Raw genomic sequence first — 18437 nt, 5'->3', positions numbered from 1 at the left:
CTTTCCGAGTGGAGCACCAATCACACACACACACAACAGGTGAGGGGGACGAGCATGCACGACAAACGTGAACGTCCAATATTGAGTCGTGATCACTGCACTGCAAGGTGGTGCCAGCAGGGCTCTTCCTCGTCGTGTGTGTGCCGCTAGTCGAGAGGTCCCAAGATCCTGACAGCGTACATCAAAGGGTCCGCCAATCGGTTCGCTCAATTAGCAGGGTGATTTGTGGCGGCCGCCACGGTCTCTTCCAAGGAAGATGCTGCATTTGTTGTTCTCTCTCAAACGGTTTACGGCGTTGTGGCGACACGACGTCTCATCCTCCAGCTAGCACAGACAATGCCTGACAAGCATAGACAGCCGGCCGGTCGGCTACTTGATTGAGGATTAAAAGAGCGCCGCTCCCCCGTCAGCTCTGGCGCCGGTCACAACAGCTTCCCCGTCGCCAGATGAATCGCCGAGGTCAGCAGGCACCGTTGCTGCTTGAAGGGACGACGAAAGGGTTCGCATTTGAAAGTCAGGAACTTGTCTTTGCTTGCCACATTGTCTGGGTAATTGCCGAAATCTTTGACAGCATCTGGCAGACAGGGTGCCGATGGAGCTGAGAGCCTCCCCAGTAGACCGGCTTACGCACAATGGCGTCTGCCAAGACGAATCGCCGGGCCAAACGTAACACAAAGTAACAGTGGGAGACAACCTTGATATAACGAATTTTCCCCACGAACAATCTTGGGATTTTACTCCGCATTTTGGTACGAGCATGTATGTCCTGCGACTTCCCCGCCGCCGACGAAGCGCGTAGCGGCGTGCATGGCGCATAAGGCGAGAGCGATCGCTCGTTATTGGGCGCGGGTGGGTGAGCGCAAGGCGGGCCTGCACCCCACGAGCCGGCGTGCACGGGTGTGCGCCCCCGTCCAAACCAAAATAAAAAACAAAACTACTTTTGCGCATTGGCAGGGCCACGCGCATTTGCTCTTCGTTTTCGACGCCGTGCGCGCGTGCAGTTTCACTGCGTGCGCACTGTGCAGCCCCCCCGACGACGTTCAGCTTTGCTTTTTTTTTATTATTGCGATAGCAATTATACCGACAGTCTCGGCTGGTTTTTAGCCGTAGCCGCCGCCATTCACACATATAAAAAGTCAAGAAAAAAAAAAAAAAAAAAAAAGCCGCCCGCGCATGGCGCCCAGTTTGTCACGATGCCCCGACGCGCATTATCTTCTACGGGTACTTCGCCCCGCGAATGGAGGGAGGGGGCGGTAGATGCTTAAGCGCACGCGCTTATCCTTCAGTGAAGAGAATCGCGCGCTTTCCACTTTGACCGGAACGATTGTGTTTAGTTGCCTGGCGCACAAAGATCACTTCGCTCGCAGGACAGGCGCCATTTGAGAATAGAGTGCGCTTTTCAAACAAGTAACAACCGGGCCACATTGTTGGTTCGCACTCATATCTGTACATGTGATTATTTTATGTGTCTAGTTTTTGTTCAAACAGCGCGTTAGGTGTCAAGCGGTAAATGTTGCTAGTTCGCTCTCATCCTGTGTGTATTGTTTTCATGCGTCATTTGTGCGTGAGGCGTTACGTGCTAGCCGGCGTGTTCATCACACTTTCCTATTCTAGCCACTGTAAAAGTAAGTGAGAGTTCATGTGATATAAAATGCAGTGAACTTTCGTTACGCGAAATAGGTAAAATAGCCACACCAGATGGCTCTTGCCTTTGTGGTGTCTTAGTGAATGAATAAGGGACCACGCGCGTTTTTTATTGGTTCCTTCCTGTGCAACGCAACATAAAGAACAGCACCTTCCTGTGCAACGCTACATAAAGAACAGCATGCAAGCAAACCAGCAATGCACTGCACTCACTTTGCAGTTGAGGCGAGTCCTCTCCATTGTGGAGGTGGATGCGGATCATCCTCAACCAGTGCAAGTTGGTCTGGCAGGTGGCCACCAGCTCCGCCTGCGGAATGCACGGTCAACATGGCACTGCTTAGCTGCACACATGGTACATCACCCTTTCAAGCAAGGATGTTTACATGCATCATTAAAGCGCCAAGCTGAACATACTGCTGTGCAAAAAAAAACACATGTGCGGAACAGGAACTATAGAGACGAATGCTCGTCCTTATCCTGTTTATCCTGTCCATGTGTTTTCTCCCATAGCAGTACCTCGTAATTACATTTGCACTGACACAAATTTCGTCAGAGTAAAAAAGAACTATTGTATGAGACAAACCAGAAGTGCAGTGACGGTGTTCACTGAGCTTGCTATAATGGGATCATAGCCTGGGCATAATAACAACCCTGCACTCTTTGAAGCTTCGTTTAGTTTCAGTACTTATTTACAAAAGGAGAGAAAGTGGCGCCTTCTTTCTTACGAAAAAAAAAAACATGATAACCCGCCCAAGAGGGGTACGAGCACTCACAAACTTGGGTGGTGACATTTTCTCCCCAGGCACCCGCGGAGACTCCTTGCTGCAGGCAGCAATCTTCTGCAGGCTACTGCGAATGAAGGTGTAGGCGCGAGTGCTCTGGCCCAACAGGTGGTGCAGGTCTTCTATGTCCGAGTCCGAGTCAAACTCTGTAGTGCCTCCAGGCTGAAGAGAAAATGAAAAACGACCATGAAATCAGTAATACTTCGCCCAAAAATAAAGTTATCATATGAACACTGTGCACACTACCAGTTAGCTGTATAGAGAACTTCGATAAGCAATAATTCGAATAAAATGTTTGTGTACTGATGCTGGCTACTGATGTCGGTATATACCGTATTTAATTGAATCAAGCCCTTTTTTTTCCTGAAAATGTTGTTCGTAATCAGCTATTGACCTATATCCGTGACCAAAGAATTTTGACTTATATTCACAATCAAACCAACCAAGAGCACCGAGCTTATGGCGTTCAACTGCCGCGCCCACTGTTAATCAAGTGGTTCCTGCTGCATACGCACACTATATACCACAAAACCTAAAATAAAGACTCCCCCCCCCCCTCATTCCAACTACCTAAGTAATTGAGAAAAAAGTTATTGATGCAATAGCCACGTACTGCCTTTTCAAAACCCCCGCGCATTGCAGCCGCTCCGCCATGTTTGCGATGAAAACCATGATTTCCCTAGGCATAGGCAGTGAAGTCCCTAGCCTGCTAGCCGTGCTTCCGATACTGCCTTCCAGCGTGCCGTCGCACTGGCACTGCCCTGAGGCCTTGCCACTTCGTGGTTTGTTCGTTGTACGATTGGCTTGACGGGCTGACGGTTCTCATTTGCTTTAGGCGCTGCGCCGTGCTCCCTACACAGCTGCAGAAATTAGGCGCCTTTTTCTAACCCCCACCACTATTTGCTTGTGCGTGGTTGCAACAATGTCAGGTCGGCAGAGCTACACAGGTGGTTTCAAGTGCCAAGTGATACTATTTGCCGAGGAATCGAGCAATCGTGCCACGCAGAACGAGTTTTGTATAAATGAGAAGTTGATTAGTGGTTGGCGAAAGCAGCAGGACTGTCTGTTTGCGTGCAAGAGATGGCGCCGTGCTCTTTGCAGCCCAGCAATCGGCAGCAAGGACGTCGCTTGGGAAGCCGCGGATGCTTGCGAAGAATCTGGTGCCAAGAACATTTTGCACATCTGAGAAGATGACAGCCCCAGCAGTCATTAGGGCGCTAAGATATGTAAATAAAGATGTACTATGTTTCAGTTTTTCTGTTTCTAAATTAAAAAAACAAAACAAAAACATAGGCCGACCTATGTTCGAATATTTTTTTTTTCCCCGTAGAACACTCTAGGAAGGATAACGGAAAGGTGGACTTCTTGGCTAGCTGCCCCATACAATTCACTATGAACTATAGGTAGGGGCCAAACTATATTGGTGCCCGGCCTCTTTTCGAGTAAATATGTTACAGTACAGTACGGTCCACTGTTAAAGGGAGCAGTGGAATGAACACTATTCATATTGCTGGCCCTTTAACATCAAGTGGATACAAAAACCATCTTCAAGCACTGCCCCAGTCTGTCAAGAGGAGTTAGAACTGTACATTACCAGCAGTGTTATGCAAATGTAAGCTGCTATGCTTTTTGTAAGTGACAAAATATAAACGTGATTAGTATGCAGCTGTTCCCTTTAACAGTGTACATATACACTATTTTTTGCCAGTTGAGTCAAGTCTGTGTTTTGTTTCGTGAAGAAAATAAATATGTATTGCCGATACTTCCCAGTGCCCAGGTTGCTACGTTGTCTGACCCTCGGTATTTAACAACAGTGAAAGTGCATAAGGCGGTTGGTGGAACAATAAAGATGATCTGTTGAAAAGGTTTTGCAAGATCAGAAAAGAGTGCAAAAGCTGGCATCATTTGCAGCGGCACGATGCATGCACAGTCTTTTCCGTGCACCAACGTAGACTTAGAACTCCACAAACATAGAGTTTGTAACATAAAGAATTCACTTTATTAGTGGACTGAATGCTATCCTGAAATTTGACCTTCTACACAAAGTACAAAGAAAGTGTAATACCAGGTTCGTGCAAATACTTCAGCACTTTGAATATTAGAAATTTCAAAGTACTTAAAATGAACGAATACATTTAGTCTACATGTAACCCCCCTGTATATGTGGTTTTACTGCAGTGAAGAAATGTATACTGTGAATACACCTCTCGCCGGTAAATTCGACTGCTGAAAAGCCTTATTTCAAACTTAAATGAGCATACTACTAGGCTTGTACGAATATTCAAATGAATAATACAGTATTTGAATACACTTCTAATCAAACTTAAATTATTTAAAATTTTGAAATGAATGAACAGAAATATATTAATTCACATGTATACCCCAGTAAATGTGGTTTTCCTACATCAGAGGTGCTAAGCCGTGAAAACACCTTATTAAATGCCTATTAATTGATATAAAATCCCTTGTAGAGGTGGTTTCACTGCAGTGAATTAGTGCTAAACTGTAAAAACACTTTTTCAGAAAAAAAAAACACACTGCTGTGAAATTCGCACTTCAAGCTTAAATGGAAATATTACCCTCACATCAACTCATTTTTCAATTTTAAAAGCTTGTTTACCAAATTATATGCTCAAATTACAGCAAACTTTAAAAGTTAAATATTTTACGAATTACCACTTGAATTCTATCAAAACTAAAATCGCGCTTCCTTGGAGTAATAAAATGGCATTTGCACAAGCCTTGTCCGAATTTTTTTTTAAACATTTCGTCGGTCATGACAGATACACCCACTTTCTTTATAATATGCGATATACATACTATTCGAATTCGATTCGAAATTATTCGACCAATACTGGTATTCTTATCGAATTCATTTCGAACCTAAAATTCATTTTTTACGTGAGTCTACATAATATTCTCACATCGATTCAGCATTTTTAAGTTTAAAGGCTCATTTTAATGGCTTATATGTTCCAAGTACAGTAAATTTTAAAACTTAATGCATTTTATATGCTTTCACTAGCGTTCTACTGCAATATTTAAAATTTGCTTCCACTTTTCTTTGGAGCAAAAGAATGACATTTGCACATGCTTTGTTTAAATAAAAAAAAATACTGAGCAGTTCGGTTGGGCCATGACAAATATGCTCACTTTTTTTTTTTATCAGACGCGATATAAATTTAATTTGACACTATACGAATCAAATCACTGTTTGCTCTGAATTTGGTAAAATGTGCCCGGTATGTGTGGGCACAGTTTTCTGAATTTGGTTTGCATCAAAAGTTCACTATTCACGCAGTGAACTGATGTGAGGGTAATAAGTCAATTTAACTTTGATGTGGAGCTTTATGACAGCACAAACTTCCCAGAGTCAGATGCATTCATGGTATAGCACTCATCCACTGCAATGAAACCACCTTCACAGGAGTGTTACATGTGGACTTCACACTTATTCATTAATTTCGAATACATCGAAATTTTCAATAATTTAAATTCAGATTGAAGCGAACTTGAAATACTATGATATTTGTTTGAACATTCAAAGTGCTTCAATATTCACACAAGCCTAGGTAAAAGAGGCAACAAACACACTTTTGTTACACCGAGGTTTAACTGCTTGAGAATGCCTACCGTATTTACACGATTGTAAGACGACTCGAATGTAAGACGACCCCCCCAAAATCGCATCTCAAAAAAAAAAAAAAAAAAAAAAAAAAAAAAAAAAAAAAAAAAAAAAAAAAAAACAAAAGAAAAGAAAAGAAGAACGCGCGCATTTTACACAAGGGAAATTTATTCACGTGGTTGCGGAGGATTATTCATCGTCGCTGGAGTCGTCCTCGCTGGTGCTGCTGCCGTCATTGCTGCTGCAGTCCCACAGCACGTCGTCGTCCTCGCGTTGAAGCCACCACTTCCGCACCACACATTCACCGATTCCGAACTTCCGTCCTGCTGCACAGTTATTGGTTTCCTCCGCATGAAGAATAGCAGCCCGCTTAAACGCTGCCGTGAACGAGCGCAGAGTGTTCTTCGAGCCTACGGCACTCATGTCAGACAGAAGTGACTCGAGAGAGTCGGTCGTGGACACAAGCGACAGGAGCACGCGGCGACGCGCCCGCTTAGAAAATTGTATCACAAAGAGGAGCTCTTCCGTCAACTACCAATACCCCCCTACGACGGCTCTTCCATCGATTACCGGTGCTCCCTCAAGAGCCGTGCGCTCGTCATAAAGGCACTCGTAATGCGCGCAGTAGATGCTAAAAAAAGAAAAGCTTTTGTATAAGCACGCGGAAAACTATGCGCTTTGGGTTGAGCGGGAAACTATTCGAGATGACAATACATGGTTCGATTTCGATTCTAAGACGACCCCCCAACATTGGATTGTCAAATTTGAAAAAAAGGGTCGTCATACAATCGTGTAAATACGGTAATTGTGGGCTGACGTTTGAGGACACTGGAAAAGTACCTTAGTGGCCGGGCGGCCCTTGTGAGGGGATCGTTTAGGCAGCTCTCTAGGCTGTCCACTGAGGGAGGAAGTGTCCGATGGGCTCCCAATGAAGGCCCAGTAGTCGTCTCCAAAGTCCAGCAGCTTCTTCATCTGGTCCTCGTCGGCAGTCTGCTCAGAGTAGGGCTCGCTGAAGTAGGGTGGGTCCTGCATTGCACATGAGGAGGCAAAATTTTTTGTATCTACACTCTGTTTATTCATTTATTTGAAATACTTTCAACGTACACACAATACATTATGAACGGGAGGGGCAAGTACATGATTATATGACACACGGAACAAATACAAAGAGAGATGGAAAAAAGAGCATACATGAAAATCAATGGGCACAGTAAAGACAAAAAGTATAGGATAACACTGATTTAAACACTGGTTATACAAAACGTACCACTCGATCGAAATTCAAGTATGAATCTAATAATAAAAAAAGTACAAGGGCCCAAGCTCAGAACACCAAACAAGGAGAGAAACAAAAGAAAGAAAAGAAAAAGAGAAAAAGATGGCAGAATTTCACAATTCTACATCATGTTCACAAGAGAATGTTTGAAAGAATTGAACAACATATGTTCACTAAAGACGATGGTATAGTATTCCAATCGGCTGAAGTTTTTGGAAAAAATGACTGCGCACGTGACAGTACTATTCTATTGATGTACTATTGCTTTTTTTTTTGGTTGGTAAGTGTTTGTATGCCAACTTAACTCATTGAGAAATCTGATGGTCTGTTGCAATGTCACAACATGATCATAGTCATAAAACAATAAATTTATTAAACAAAATTTATTATATAGGTGGAGGTGGGTTCCAACCAAACACGATCGTCTGGAGGTGTGTTTTGAAACCATTGCACTATCCGCCCAAGCTTGCAAAAATGTGAACGATATTGCGGAGATTGAACACGATTAAACCATATTTGTAGAGTTTCTCGCTCAGCATCGATGCTGCTTGGCGCCATCGACGCAGTAGTGGCACAAGAAACCGAGCTTGAGTCACTGTTAATTTTCATAAATGTACTGCACTAGCATTTTGCTGAAGCACATTGGCCAGTGTTGCGACGGCAGCGCAAACCTACTGAAGCGAGTGTTTAACGTGCCGATACACTGATGAAACATTGGTCTAAATTGAGCGCCGTGAACATTGCACCATCTGGCAGGCAACTAGTGAACATATTTCTACAGCATTAATGCAACTCGCTTAGGCTTTCACGGCCTTGGCTGAGCTTAAAGGCCAGATCAGTGGAATCGGGCATTTCCTGGTATTGTACCTGAGTAGAGCTATAATATCTGAACCATATGAATGCATTGTACCCATGCTACAAAACATGCATTGTACCCATGCTACAAAACAAATGTGAAAGAGTGACACTAGCTGGGAACAGCCATGGGGCTGTTTTGAGATGCTAACGAGCACTTGCGAGAAGAAGACATAACGGTACTTCCCCAAAACAACATTCCAGGGAAAGACAAAACAATAAAACTATGCTTACGCATCACCTAAAGAACACGTGACAGTGCCTGCTTATGACAATTTATCATCGCAAGGAGATCATTCCACAGCAATTTTTTTTCCAGATACATGGTGTCATCTTTTGGCAGATTTGGAGTGGTCGACGAACTTTGTGCCAGAGCACTCCACTCTGGTGGAGGGCAACAGATGGGAAGCTACGAATGTAACACGCGCGCTCCCTCTGGAGGAAATGGCAGCATAAGAACGGAACGGGATGCACGCGTCTCTCTTCTTGCATGAGTGGGGACACTGAGCACAGCGACGCTACACTAGCAAAATGAGAGCGCCGATGTGAGGCGCAACTGACGCAACCGGCGTCTGTTGGCGTGCCCAAGGTTGACACCATTTTAAGGCACCGGGCGCTTGCGACTCCTGGTCGAATCTGCCAATTTTCGCGGAGTAGAAAAAGTTGCTCCAGGGAGTGGATCTCTCAACGAAGCTGCTTCAAATCTGGCAATGGAACATAGAGGGAGCACTCTCAATCTGCCTATAGAATAGACTTGCTCTGCATGGTGCAGAGGAAAGCATTACCGGAAGTGCTCTGAATCTGCCAATGGATGACACCAACAGTTAAACTGGTGGCTTATCAAAGCTACACAGCTAGCACACATACAGTGTGGCCTGCTCTCAACCTAAAGGTCATGTGAACTTAGCGACACTGTTTAAACTGTATCAGGAAATGAGACCTTGAATGAACAAGAACTCGAATATCATGCATACAAGGACAGTATGCCTGCCAGCATGTTGGATTTCAAGCGAAATTAAATTACCAACTTTTATAAGCTAAGTGTTTCGTGCGAGGCTTCATTGTCGCCGATAGTGACCGTCTTGGAGCACTATCCCATACTGCAAAAGCGACTCACCTGGTAATCGTCCCACACTTGGTCTGAGACTGAGCTCTGCTCCTCTACATGGGCCAGGGTGGGCGCTCGCGAAAACAGGTGGCTCTTGGAGCTGCTGTATGGAAGGCAGTCCTGCACACAGTGGCACACAAACGCTTCACCAGAGTGTCAAGGGTGCATGAAAATTATAAGCGATGAATCCACCAACTGAACGTCATTTATAAAAACAGAAAAAGGCCTATCGAAAATATTAGGAAGATTATTAACAATTATCTATAACATAAAAAAGCTTTAATATTCTTGATGCATAAATGCACATCTTGTACTTATTTTGCGCAAGAGTCTGGCAAATGCTGCAATTTCCCTCATCTTACGACTTCGTTCTCAAGCGACCATGGCGCCAAACTTCCTACTTGTCATTGCCCCATGATCCGAATTTTAAAAGCATGAAAGGAAAAGAAACGACAGTCCCCTGTGAAATAGCTGCAAGACATGATGACCAACAGTTCGTTGTGGTGGATAGCCCTAAATAATAGGGGCTCTACCCCCTATGAAGCAGCCTGGAGGGGGCCAGAATTCCTCTACCCCCCATACTCTCTGCCCTTGAATCTCTTCACCTGACACAAGGAAGTCAACAGGAGCACCGTCTCTCAAAGAACGTATCTCTGAATATCAGCCACAAACTGCGGCAGTTATAGAGAAGTGTAATGTTATTCCCGATTGAGCACTGGTGTGGACCTCAACTTGGTCAAGCAAAGGACAAACTTCAAGAGGAGGCTCATTTAAAATATAGGGGCATGCCTTGTCATGAGGTCTGAAAAATAAATTTCAAGCTATAGCATTCTGCCTGTTTAATTTTCATTCAGTTATTGAGCCACAGAGTGCCCTTGCTGTCTTTCGTTAAGATTTCAGTTAGCTACTTGCAATTAGTACTTTGCAGCACATTCTGGCATGCTAATTGCTCAATTTCTTTATCACATAAACTGGCCACACACAAACCAAAAAAATATGTCCCGTGTGTAGCATGGGCCATGCCAAATGTATCAGGTCTTACACACTTGTCCTGTTACGAGCGCACTATTTGTCCAATGCAAAAGGAGTGAGGGATCTAAACTGGAGAGCTTCAACAGAGGCTGCATTTATGAATACTATATAAGTTGCTCACCTGGTAATTCTCTGTCCCAGAAGAGGAAGATGCGTTCTGCAGAGAGCCGCTGGTGCCCGTTGAAGAAAGGGTGGATGCGCGTCTCGGGCGGCGTTCACCATCGTCACCACTTTTCTGCCGCTTGTGAACCGACGAAGAGCCCGACAGGGCCTCGGAGCTCGAACCAGAGCGCAATCCCCGCAGGCCACGGGACCTTTGCAGTCGGCGTTCAGGTGATGAAGGGTCTTTCTGAACGCCCACCGAGCTTGTACGTGGCCGGCTATGCATAAGAGAAACACAGAAGGGAACAGGTATGATTTAAAGTGAGGCCTGAACAGTAAAGCATAGGTGTGAATTTTTGCTGAGTCAGAGAAATTTATTTTACTGTATCAACACAAACAAAAACTCTCCCGACTCTCAAAACAATGACATTATCTGCAAACTGTCTCTAAATGTTGCACATGCTGAGTGGCAATAAGAACAACCGTCGATGAGCACTAAGTGGAATGTGACAACTAAACAATGAAAACGATTTTCCAGACATAGGAGAGGCCCCTAAGCTGTCACACATGTGAAGCAGTTTGGTAATCTTTGTTCGTCCAGGAGTGGCACACTACAATAGAAGCTTGCCTCATGTGCCGATCTCAATAATGCTGTAATACTAGTATGGCACCCTTTCTCTTTGCTCCTACATTTGCATCTGCTAGAAGTAAGAAAGTGATAAAGTTAACATTGCGAAACCCTCATTATCATATTCACGAACGGAAAAGACCTCGTACGTTCTTCAAAAGAGCGCCGATTTGGACCAGTTGGTGATGCACACTTGATGAAATAAAGCACAATAAACAGGAAGACACCAAAGGAAAGATGTACAGGACGAAGCGCTTTGTCTTGCGTTTCTTTCCTTTTATTGTATTATTTATTGCACTTCATTTCATCATGCAAACCTCATGTACTTGCAAGAGAGGCATTAAGAGCAGAGCACAGTGTAGTCATTTTCAGGAGCATGTATGGCTGCCACTTCTAGCTCTGTATCTTATTGTAGCCCTATTCACTGCAGCACCACAACACAAACAGAAAAACAACACGGTATTGCTGAAAGGGTCAAAATAAGAATGCCATAGCAATAAGTGAGAATGTCATATGAAGTAAGGCTAGCAGCTAATTGAACCGATCTGTGGTAACTCAATTAAATGTCACTCTAAGAAAAATGTGGCCACTGCAGCAAGGAAAGCAACTGTAGTGCCATCTATCACCTCAATGCAAACTGCACAGCGAGACAAAAGGTATAAGCCATCTGCTGACTGTAGTACTGTCTATCACTTCAAAGCAAACTACACCGAAAGTGATAAGGTATCAACCAGTCAATCAAAGCATGCAGTTTCTGTTCGAGTGGCGCAGCCCCAACTCTGGGACTACCCTGTGGGCTTTGTGTAACGAAAAATCACTGGCACATTTCCCCCCCCCCTTTTTTTTTTTGAGCCACAATTGTCAGCTTCTTTTGCACACTTTGACTCACGCGTAGAACTTACGACACACAGGCCGACATAATCAATTTAGTCTTACCGCATCAGAAGAAATACAGTTCGAGTGTCCATACAGTTACTATAAAATATATTGTGTTTTTGACAAAATACAAACAAAAAACAAGTTTACCTCTGTGCCTTCACGGTAGATGAGGAAGAGAGCAAGTTGAGAGCAGTCTCGGACGTCGAGTGTGGGCACAGCTGCAGAGCTCCAGATGGACCCAGCTCGATCACACTCCAGGGACGTTCACGTGAGCGTTTCTTACGCAGGCCCTGGCGCAAGACAACCCTCGGTGTGGCTGCGTCACCTTCGGAGAGGGCTGAGCCAACCTGTCGGCAAGAGCCAGTAGATAGAAGTTAACCAGGAATGCTATTAAATACAGGTGCTGTGTTACGAAATTACAAGTCCAAAGGTGGAAGCAGGCTTGAGTCTTTTGGAGCAGCTCAGGGAGCAGGAATAATGTTGTTTTGGAGCAGCTTTGGAGCACTTTTGAAGCATTAAAGGGTGTGTTTCGGAGATATTTAAGTTAGTTTTGGAGCAGATTTCCGGGCTCAGGCATCATTGTTAATTCAATTCTTTTCATCTCAGGGATGCACGAGGTTATAGTGATTTTCAGTAAATGTTCAATGCTTATGACACAACCACACTCACCAAAAATTAACACCACACACACGCATGCACACATGCAAACCTGCGACCTTCAAATTCGAAGATCGTAGGTTCAGCCCCTCCCGGTGGCAACTTATTTTGTTGTCCACTTTTCTTTCTTCACATTTAGACTACTAATTACTTCTAATAACATCCCCTATATTTTTCTTGGCATCATTGTGTGCTAGTTCTCATTAATATTATGTCTAGCAAAAAAAAGTGAGCCCTTAAGTTCACACTTCTTTCCTTCATTTGCAGCATTTGTGTTATCTTACCTTATAATGAACTGCGTGAAAATGGCATAAAACAAACCGTTGTCGTGCAGTTAACCCTATGTTCACGTGTTCTCACATGCCTAACTTTTGCAGTTCACTTCCATTACATTAAGCACACTTGCAATCACTACCTACTGTGAGAGATTCAGTTTTAAGTTGCAGAAAATTATGGTCCCTTGGTAAGGCTGATTCACGAGCTCATGCACACACCTGAACAACGGTCTCCACAGAGCCAGTGCCGGATTTGCTGAGAAGTGACATGCTCTGTGATGTGTCCAGGCCCTGACTGCTGCTGCCACGAGAAGAACGGCGAGATGAAGCTGCTCCATCAGACTCATCGCCGGGTTCTTCCGATTCGTCGTTGGTTGTGTACTCGCCACTGGCATCACACGAACTGTCTACGTGACGCTCATTGACTCCTGCCACCGCTGGCTCCTCTTCTTCTTCCTCGGCAGAAGTCAGAGGTGCCGACTCGCAGTTCTGAAGCCAACGCCTGACACGATCAGACTTGCCGTCGACATTGCAGACACTGGGGTAAAGTAGCAAGCAGTCAGCTAAGGAACACTTTGTCTATGAGGAAATAGCACAGCAGGGAGACACTGCTCTTCAAAATTTTTTGAATTACGGATCGATTTGGTAACACTAGCCAAGTTTATGCATTTTTGTGTGCAGATTTAAAATATGGAATTCTTTAATTACAATATGTAGCTTTCGATAAATAAAACATAACATGCACCTCTCTGGAAGCAAGATTTTTCCCTTAATTTCAAGAGCTTTTAAGTAGATTGGTATATCCAAATTTGGAATGAGAACTCTATACAGTCGACGTCCAGTTTCTCGGACGGCCGAAATTCCGGACATGCCCAATTTTCCGGACCTATTTGTGGCACCGTCAAGTTCTCCATAAAGTGAATGTATTAAAAAGTAAGAAATTCCAGACGTTTATATCTTTCGCCATCCCATTTTCCGAAATTTTTGCCGCTAAGCGCAGACACGAAGTCCCTATCGATGACGCCATTTCGGTTGTTTTTGTACCCTCGAATCCTACATACTCTCATCGCAGGTGAGTATGGCTTTAAAAAGCCCCTTCATTGATCTATTCACATTCTTTGGTGCTTGGCACACTTCTACGCTCCTGCCAAGCAAATTAACATGCTCTAAGCAGACTTCTTCCACTACACGACATTCATATAAGTTTTTTTTTTTTCTTCCAACGCAATTTAGACAAATGTTGTGGCTCTGCAGTAGAACACCTGCTTGCCAAGCAGACGGTCAGAGTTATATCTTCACTTGGGCCAAGAAATTATTATTATTTACTTTATTTGCATCTTCCTCAATTAGATAATTTTTTGCTTACAACTAACAATGCCCACACGACACTGACGCAAAAATTTCTGTGAAACGAGCTCTATAACGCTATTGTGTTAAAAGTGGGTGTTCTACGCCCATTTTAACAAATGTTATGGTATGTGCAACATTTGTGAGAGAAGTTCTAGCCCAACAGCGAATCACTCGTCGGTAATCACTAAACGCAAGTAAAACAGCATATGTGTTTAGCACATGTTGCTTACCGGCGTTTGGTTACCATTACTTGGATGGTATAATCAATTAGGCATTTCACCACAACTTGTATACATTGTGCAATATTTTGACTAGGTCATTTGTTGCTGCTGAAACCCTTTGAACTCTGTAACTCAGACGTTCGTCAACTGATCCTCATGCATTTCTTTGTTTTATTCTGTGTATAAGGGAATACAGCTATTGCATTCGTTAAGATGCCACTTTCTCCCCTGTTTAAGCGATTCTTTCACAGAGGTTGTTGGGAAAGAGTGATCACTATGTGAATTTTCGAAGCTCGCCCTTGTGATGACTAATTGGGCAGTGCCAAATGTGTAAAGTCTTATCAATACCCCTCCAAATTCACTTCTTGTCACTAAGCACCCAGTCAAAAGTTCTTAGGCAAATGCTTTCAAAATTGAAAAATACTTAGCTTATAATATTTCTAATCCCAGTGAGCCCGTGGAAATTTTAGTAAGCATTACATACCTTGCTGCACAGGCCTTTGTGTCGCCACCAAGCTGTTCCAGCTCAGCAAAATCCATCAGCTCGTCATCCAGCTGCCCCAAAGTGCCTGCGGCGACATCGTCATTGTTGTGGTCCGAGGATGGTGCATCTTCGAGAAGTGTCATCTTGTAGAAGTCGACGTTCGAGGCATTCGACTGGATCAGCGGTGATGCCTCGTACTCCCCTTCCTCGTACTCCTCCTCGTTAGCTGCCTTATACAGAGCAGGGCTGTCACCGGTGCCACCTTCGTCAACACAGTTCCTCGCCAAGCCATCCCGATACTCGTGGAAAATTGATTCTGCCAGCTCCGGGCTGTAGCTGTATATGCGGATGCAGTCCTCGCTGGATAGCTGCGTCGAGCTCTCGCTCGAATACCCGACGTCGTGTAGCACCTCGAAGCGCCGGCCCCCTTTGCAGGCCAACTTAAGGTCTGCGATGCCAGTCTGGCCGACCATGACGCCCTTCTCGAGTCTAGTGGGTGGCAGAGATGCAGCAGTCGCAGGCACCACGACAGAGCTCGACTGATTCTCTTTGCTGCGGGGCTCCTTGGCGTCGCTGTTACTGCTGTTGCCAATCTCCATGGTTCTGTCACTCGCCGTGCTGCTGCCGCCGTCCCATTCACAGCTCAAACGTGGCTGCTTGGTCTTGGGCTCATCACCAAACCAACAGTCACTACCTGTCTCCCACAGACTCTGGAATTCAATGAGGCACAGTTTCTGTCACGACTTGATGTTCAAGAGAATGCACGAAAACTGCCGAGATGTTATTTAAACCTTTTGTTACCGTAAAAAATTAAGATACTTGTACAAAATTTACAAGAAATATTGTTTACTCCACTTACAGAGACTTCTTTTTTATTAATATGGCATTATTATTTCAAGCCAATAGAGTTTCATTATTTCACTGAGTAAACAAGATAGCTCCAAGATAGTTTCAACAAATTGTGATACAGTTATAGATAGCAATAAAATGAAAGTCAAGACACAAATTACCCGACATGGACAAGTGTGGCATCTAGCGTCAAGAAACTATGACAAATGTAGTTACCGTTTCTGTCTGCGACCAATTTTTGTTGGGAAGTATAGTCGTCATCAGTCATTTTGGTACAAAATCTTGTGACTACTATGCTTGGCAATGGGAGGGAAAGAGTTAAAGATATAACATTTCAGCTCACCCTGTCAGCCAAGAGTTAAGCACTACTCCTCAATGGCTCATGGAAGCAAAATGAAAGAGAGAGAAAGAAAAACAGAAACACCAGAGAAAAGAAAACTGTACATTGATTGATATGTAGGGTTTAACATTTCAAAACCACCACACATTATGAGAGATGCCGTAGTGGAGGGCTCCGGAAATTTTGACCGCCTGAAGTTCTTCAACGTGCACCCGAATCTGAGCACACAAGCCTACGGCATTATTGTCTTCATCGAAAATGCAGCCGCCGCCACTAGGATTCGATCCCGCAATCTGCCGGTCAGCAGCCGAGTATCTCGGCCACTAGACCATCACGGCACAGCTATCAACTGAAAGGAAAACCAATTAACAAGGTTGGTATCTAAAGTAGTGCATTGTACATTGGAACTTCTACTGTACATTGTAACCCATAGGTTATGGCAGTGTGCATTAATAACAAGCATGACAAAGATACATAAAAAAGACAAAAACATAAGTACTGATAGTTTATTGCAATAGCAAATATATGGACACTCTAGGCTGGATTTCACGGCCGGCATTGATGTCATGGTCATGCACCATATATGTATACGTGTGTGTGTGTGTGTGTGTGTGTGTGTGTGTGTGTGTATATATATATATGTATATATATATATATATATATATATATATATATATATATATATATATATATATATATATATATATATATATATATATGAAAAAGCAAGAAAGAAAAAAAACAGAAAAAAAGACAGAAAAAAAAAAACTCCTGGGCGCGGAATTGAAGGAGGGACATCCATGTCTTGAAGGCGAAGCGTTAACCATTGAGCCACTGTGGGCCTCCTTGGGCATTTAAACGGCAAGCTATTTATATCTACCACTTACCGCTGTTGGCAGGCATCTCAGGGTGGAACTATCGTGTTTTCAGGATTATCAGCAAGATGGCGCAGTGAGCGCGCGGCGGCTCTGGCTCTCATCTCTCACGCGTACTTTGGCCTTCGTAAAGAACAAGCGGGTGTACGCTCTATCGCGCGCCCTTGCAGTGGGGAGAATCGTAAGTCTTGGCTAGACTCGCGGTTTCACCGGAATGATTCTGTTGTAGTTACCGGGCGCACAAAGGTCACTGCAATCGTTGCACAGCCTCTGTTCGCGAAAAGGGCGCGCTTTTCAAACACCAGTTTGTTGCTATCACGTTCATTGCTTTGTCTTTGCGGCAAAGCTGTGAGTTTTTCTTACTATTCTTATGTTTCTGAGACTGCCCCTAGGGGCATAGACCACACGACAGAATACTATAATAGAACCTTTGCTTTGTCACATCACACTGGATGCCTTGATATATTATGAAATCGCTTATGAATAGTCCATGTAGTGCCGGGAGGCACTAGCTTAGTTGAATGGCAGACAGAATCAAACAATCAGGAAGGACAGCACGAAATAGTATCCCATATTTCGAGGTGTGATATAGGATGGCTTGTTTTTGATGCACACCACCATAAGCTATCATGATTGCATGACAAGACCACAGTATGACTGCATACTTCTCTCCGATTCCAGACTTTACTTTTAATACTGTTACGGAGAGCATTATTAAAGTTGTTGCTGCCGTACTGCCGACATCACATTATAAATTGTAACATCCCAGAAGTTAGGATTCTATAATAGTAGATATGCCAGATATGAAACAGCAAGAACGGTAAAATGATTCAGTCATTTTAGCAAGCTGTAAAATGTAAGAGCTCAGCTGATACCGGATTGTGTAGTTTTAATACAACAGCGTTCCATTTGGCACATAGTTGCTGATGTGCTGCCAGTGTCTGGTGCAGGAAACACTAAGCATTCTTGAGGCTTATGCCTATCAGATGAGTGCATGTGAATTCTTTGCCTGCTATTGCGAATTCGCTGTCTATACCTTAATAAGAGTTTTTAAAAGTGTCGGGCTAGCATTACATTGTTTACGCATTACTAGCACACATGTATGAGCCTGGACACACCTAAGTACATATTATGCTGTCACTTGTACACACATGAAAGTCTTGAGAAAAAGTTTTTCATTTACCCTATCTTAATGAAAATTTCCATGTACGTTTACAACTGAGCAGATATTTCATATGTGCAAAGAGATTTCAAATATGTGATTTAAAATGTCAGAAATAGCAAATTTACACATTGTAATTTTGTAATTTGTTACAGGTTGTTACGGTAACCTGCAATACAAAAAGGTAATTTTCAAAACTATTTGGTTCTTCTAAAGGGTCCACTTGCAAACTAGATGTAAAGAAGCTATTTTTTATCAGAAATTATTTTTTTTTAATTTTGTCGATAAAAAAA

The 18437-nt window shown here is 43.6% G+C and overlaps 1 protein-coding gene across 1 annotated transcript in view; it reads right to left on the bottom strand.

The window, feature by feature from the left end:
• The window catches only part of LOC142765532 (uncharacterized), a 220622-nt gene that overhangs the window by 33097 nt on the left and 169088 nt on the right, over positions 1 to 18437 (bottom strand). The window contains exons 8-15 of the mRNA XM_075866658.1: positions 14919 to 15628; positions 13083 to 13401; positions 12079 to 12278; positions 10444 to 10702; positions 9300 to 9410; positions 6892 to 7077; positions 2418 to 2588; positions 1858 to 1951 (exon numbers count right to left, since the gene is read on the bottom strand). Of these exons, the coding sequence (XP_075722773.1) occupies positions 1858 to 1951; positions 2418 to 2588; positions 6892 to 7077; positions 9300 to 9410; positions 10444 to 10702; positions 12079 to 12278; positions 13083 to 13401; positions 14919 to 15628 (2050 nt within the window). The remainder of the gene's footprint in view (positions 1 to 1857; positions 1952 to 2417; positions 2589 to 6891; positions 7078 to 9299; positions 9411 to 10443; positions 10703 to 12078; positions 12279 to 13082; positions 13402 to 14918; positions 15629 to 18437) is intronic.

Source organism: Rhipicephalus microplus, chromosome 6 (genome assembly GCF_043290135.1).
Source record: "Rhipicephalus microplus isolate Deutch F79 chromosome 6, USDA_Rmic, whole genome shotgun sequence".
NCBI lineage: Eukaryota > Metazoa > Arthropoda > Arachnida > Ixodida > Ixodidae > Rhipicephalus > Rhipicephalus microplus.
The sequence above is the reverse complement of the archived record's forward strand: the minus strand, read 5'-3'. Positions and strand labels throughout refer to the sequence as shown.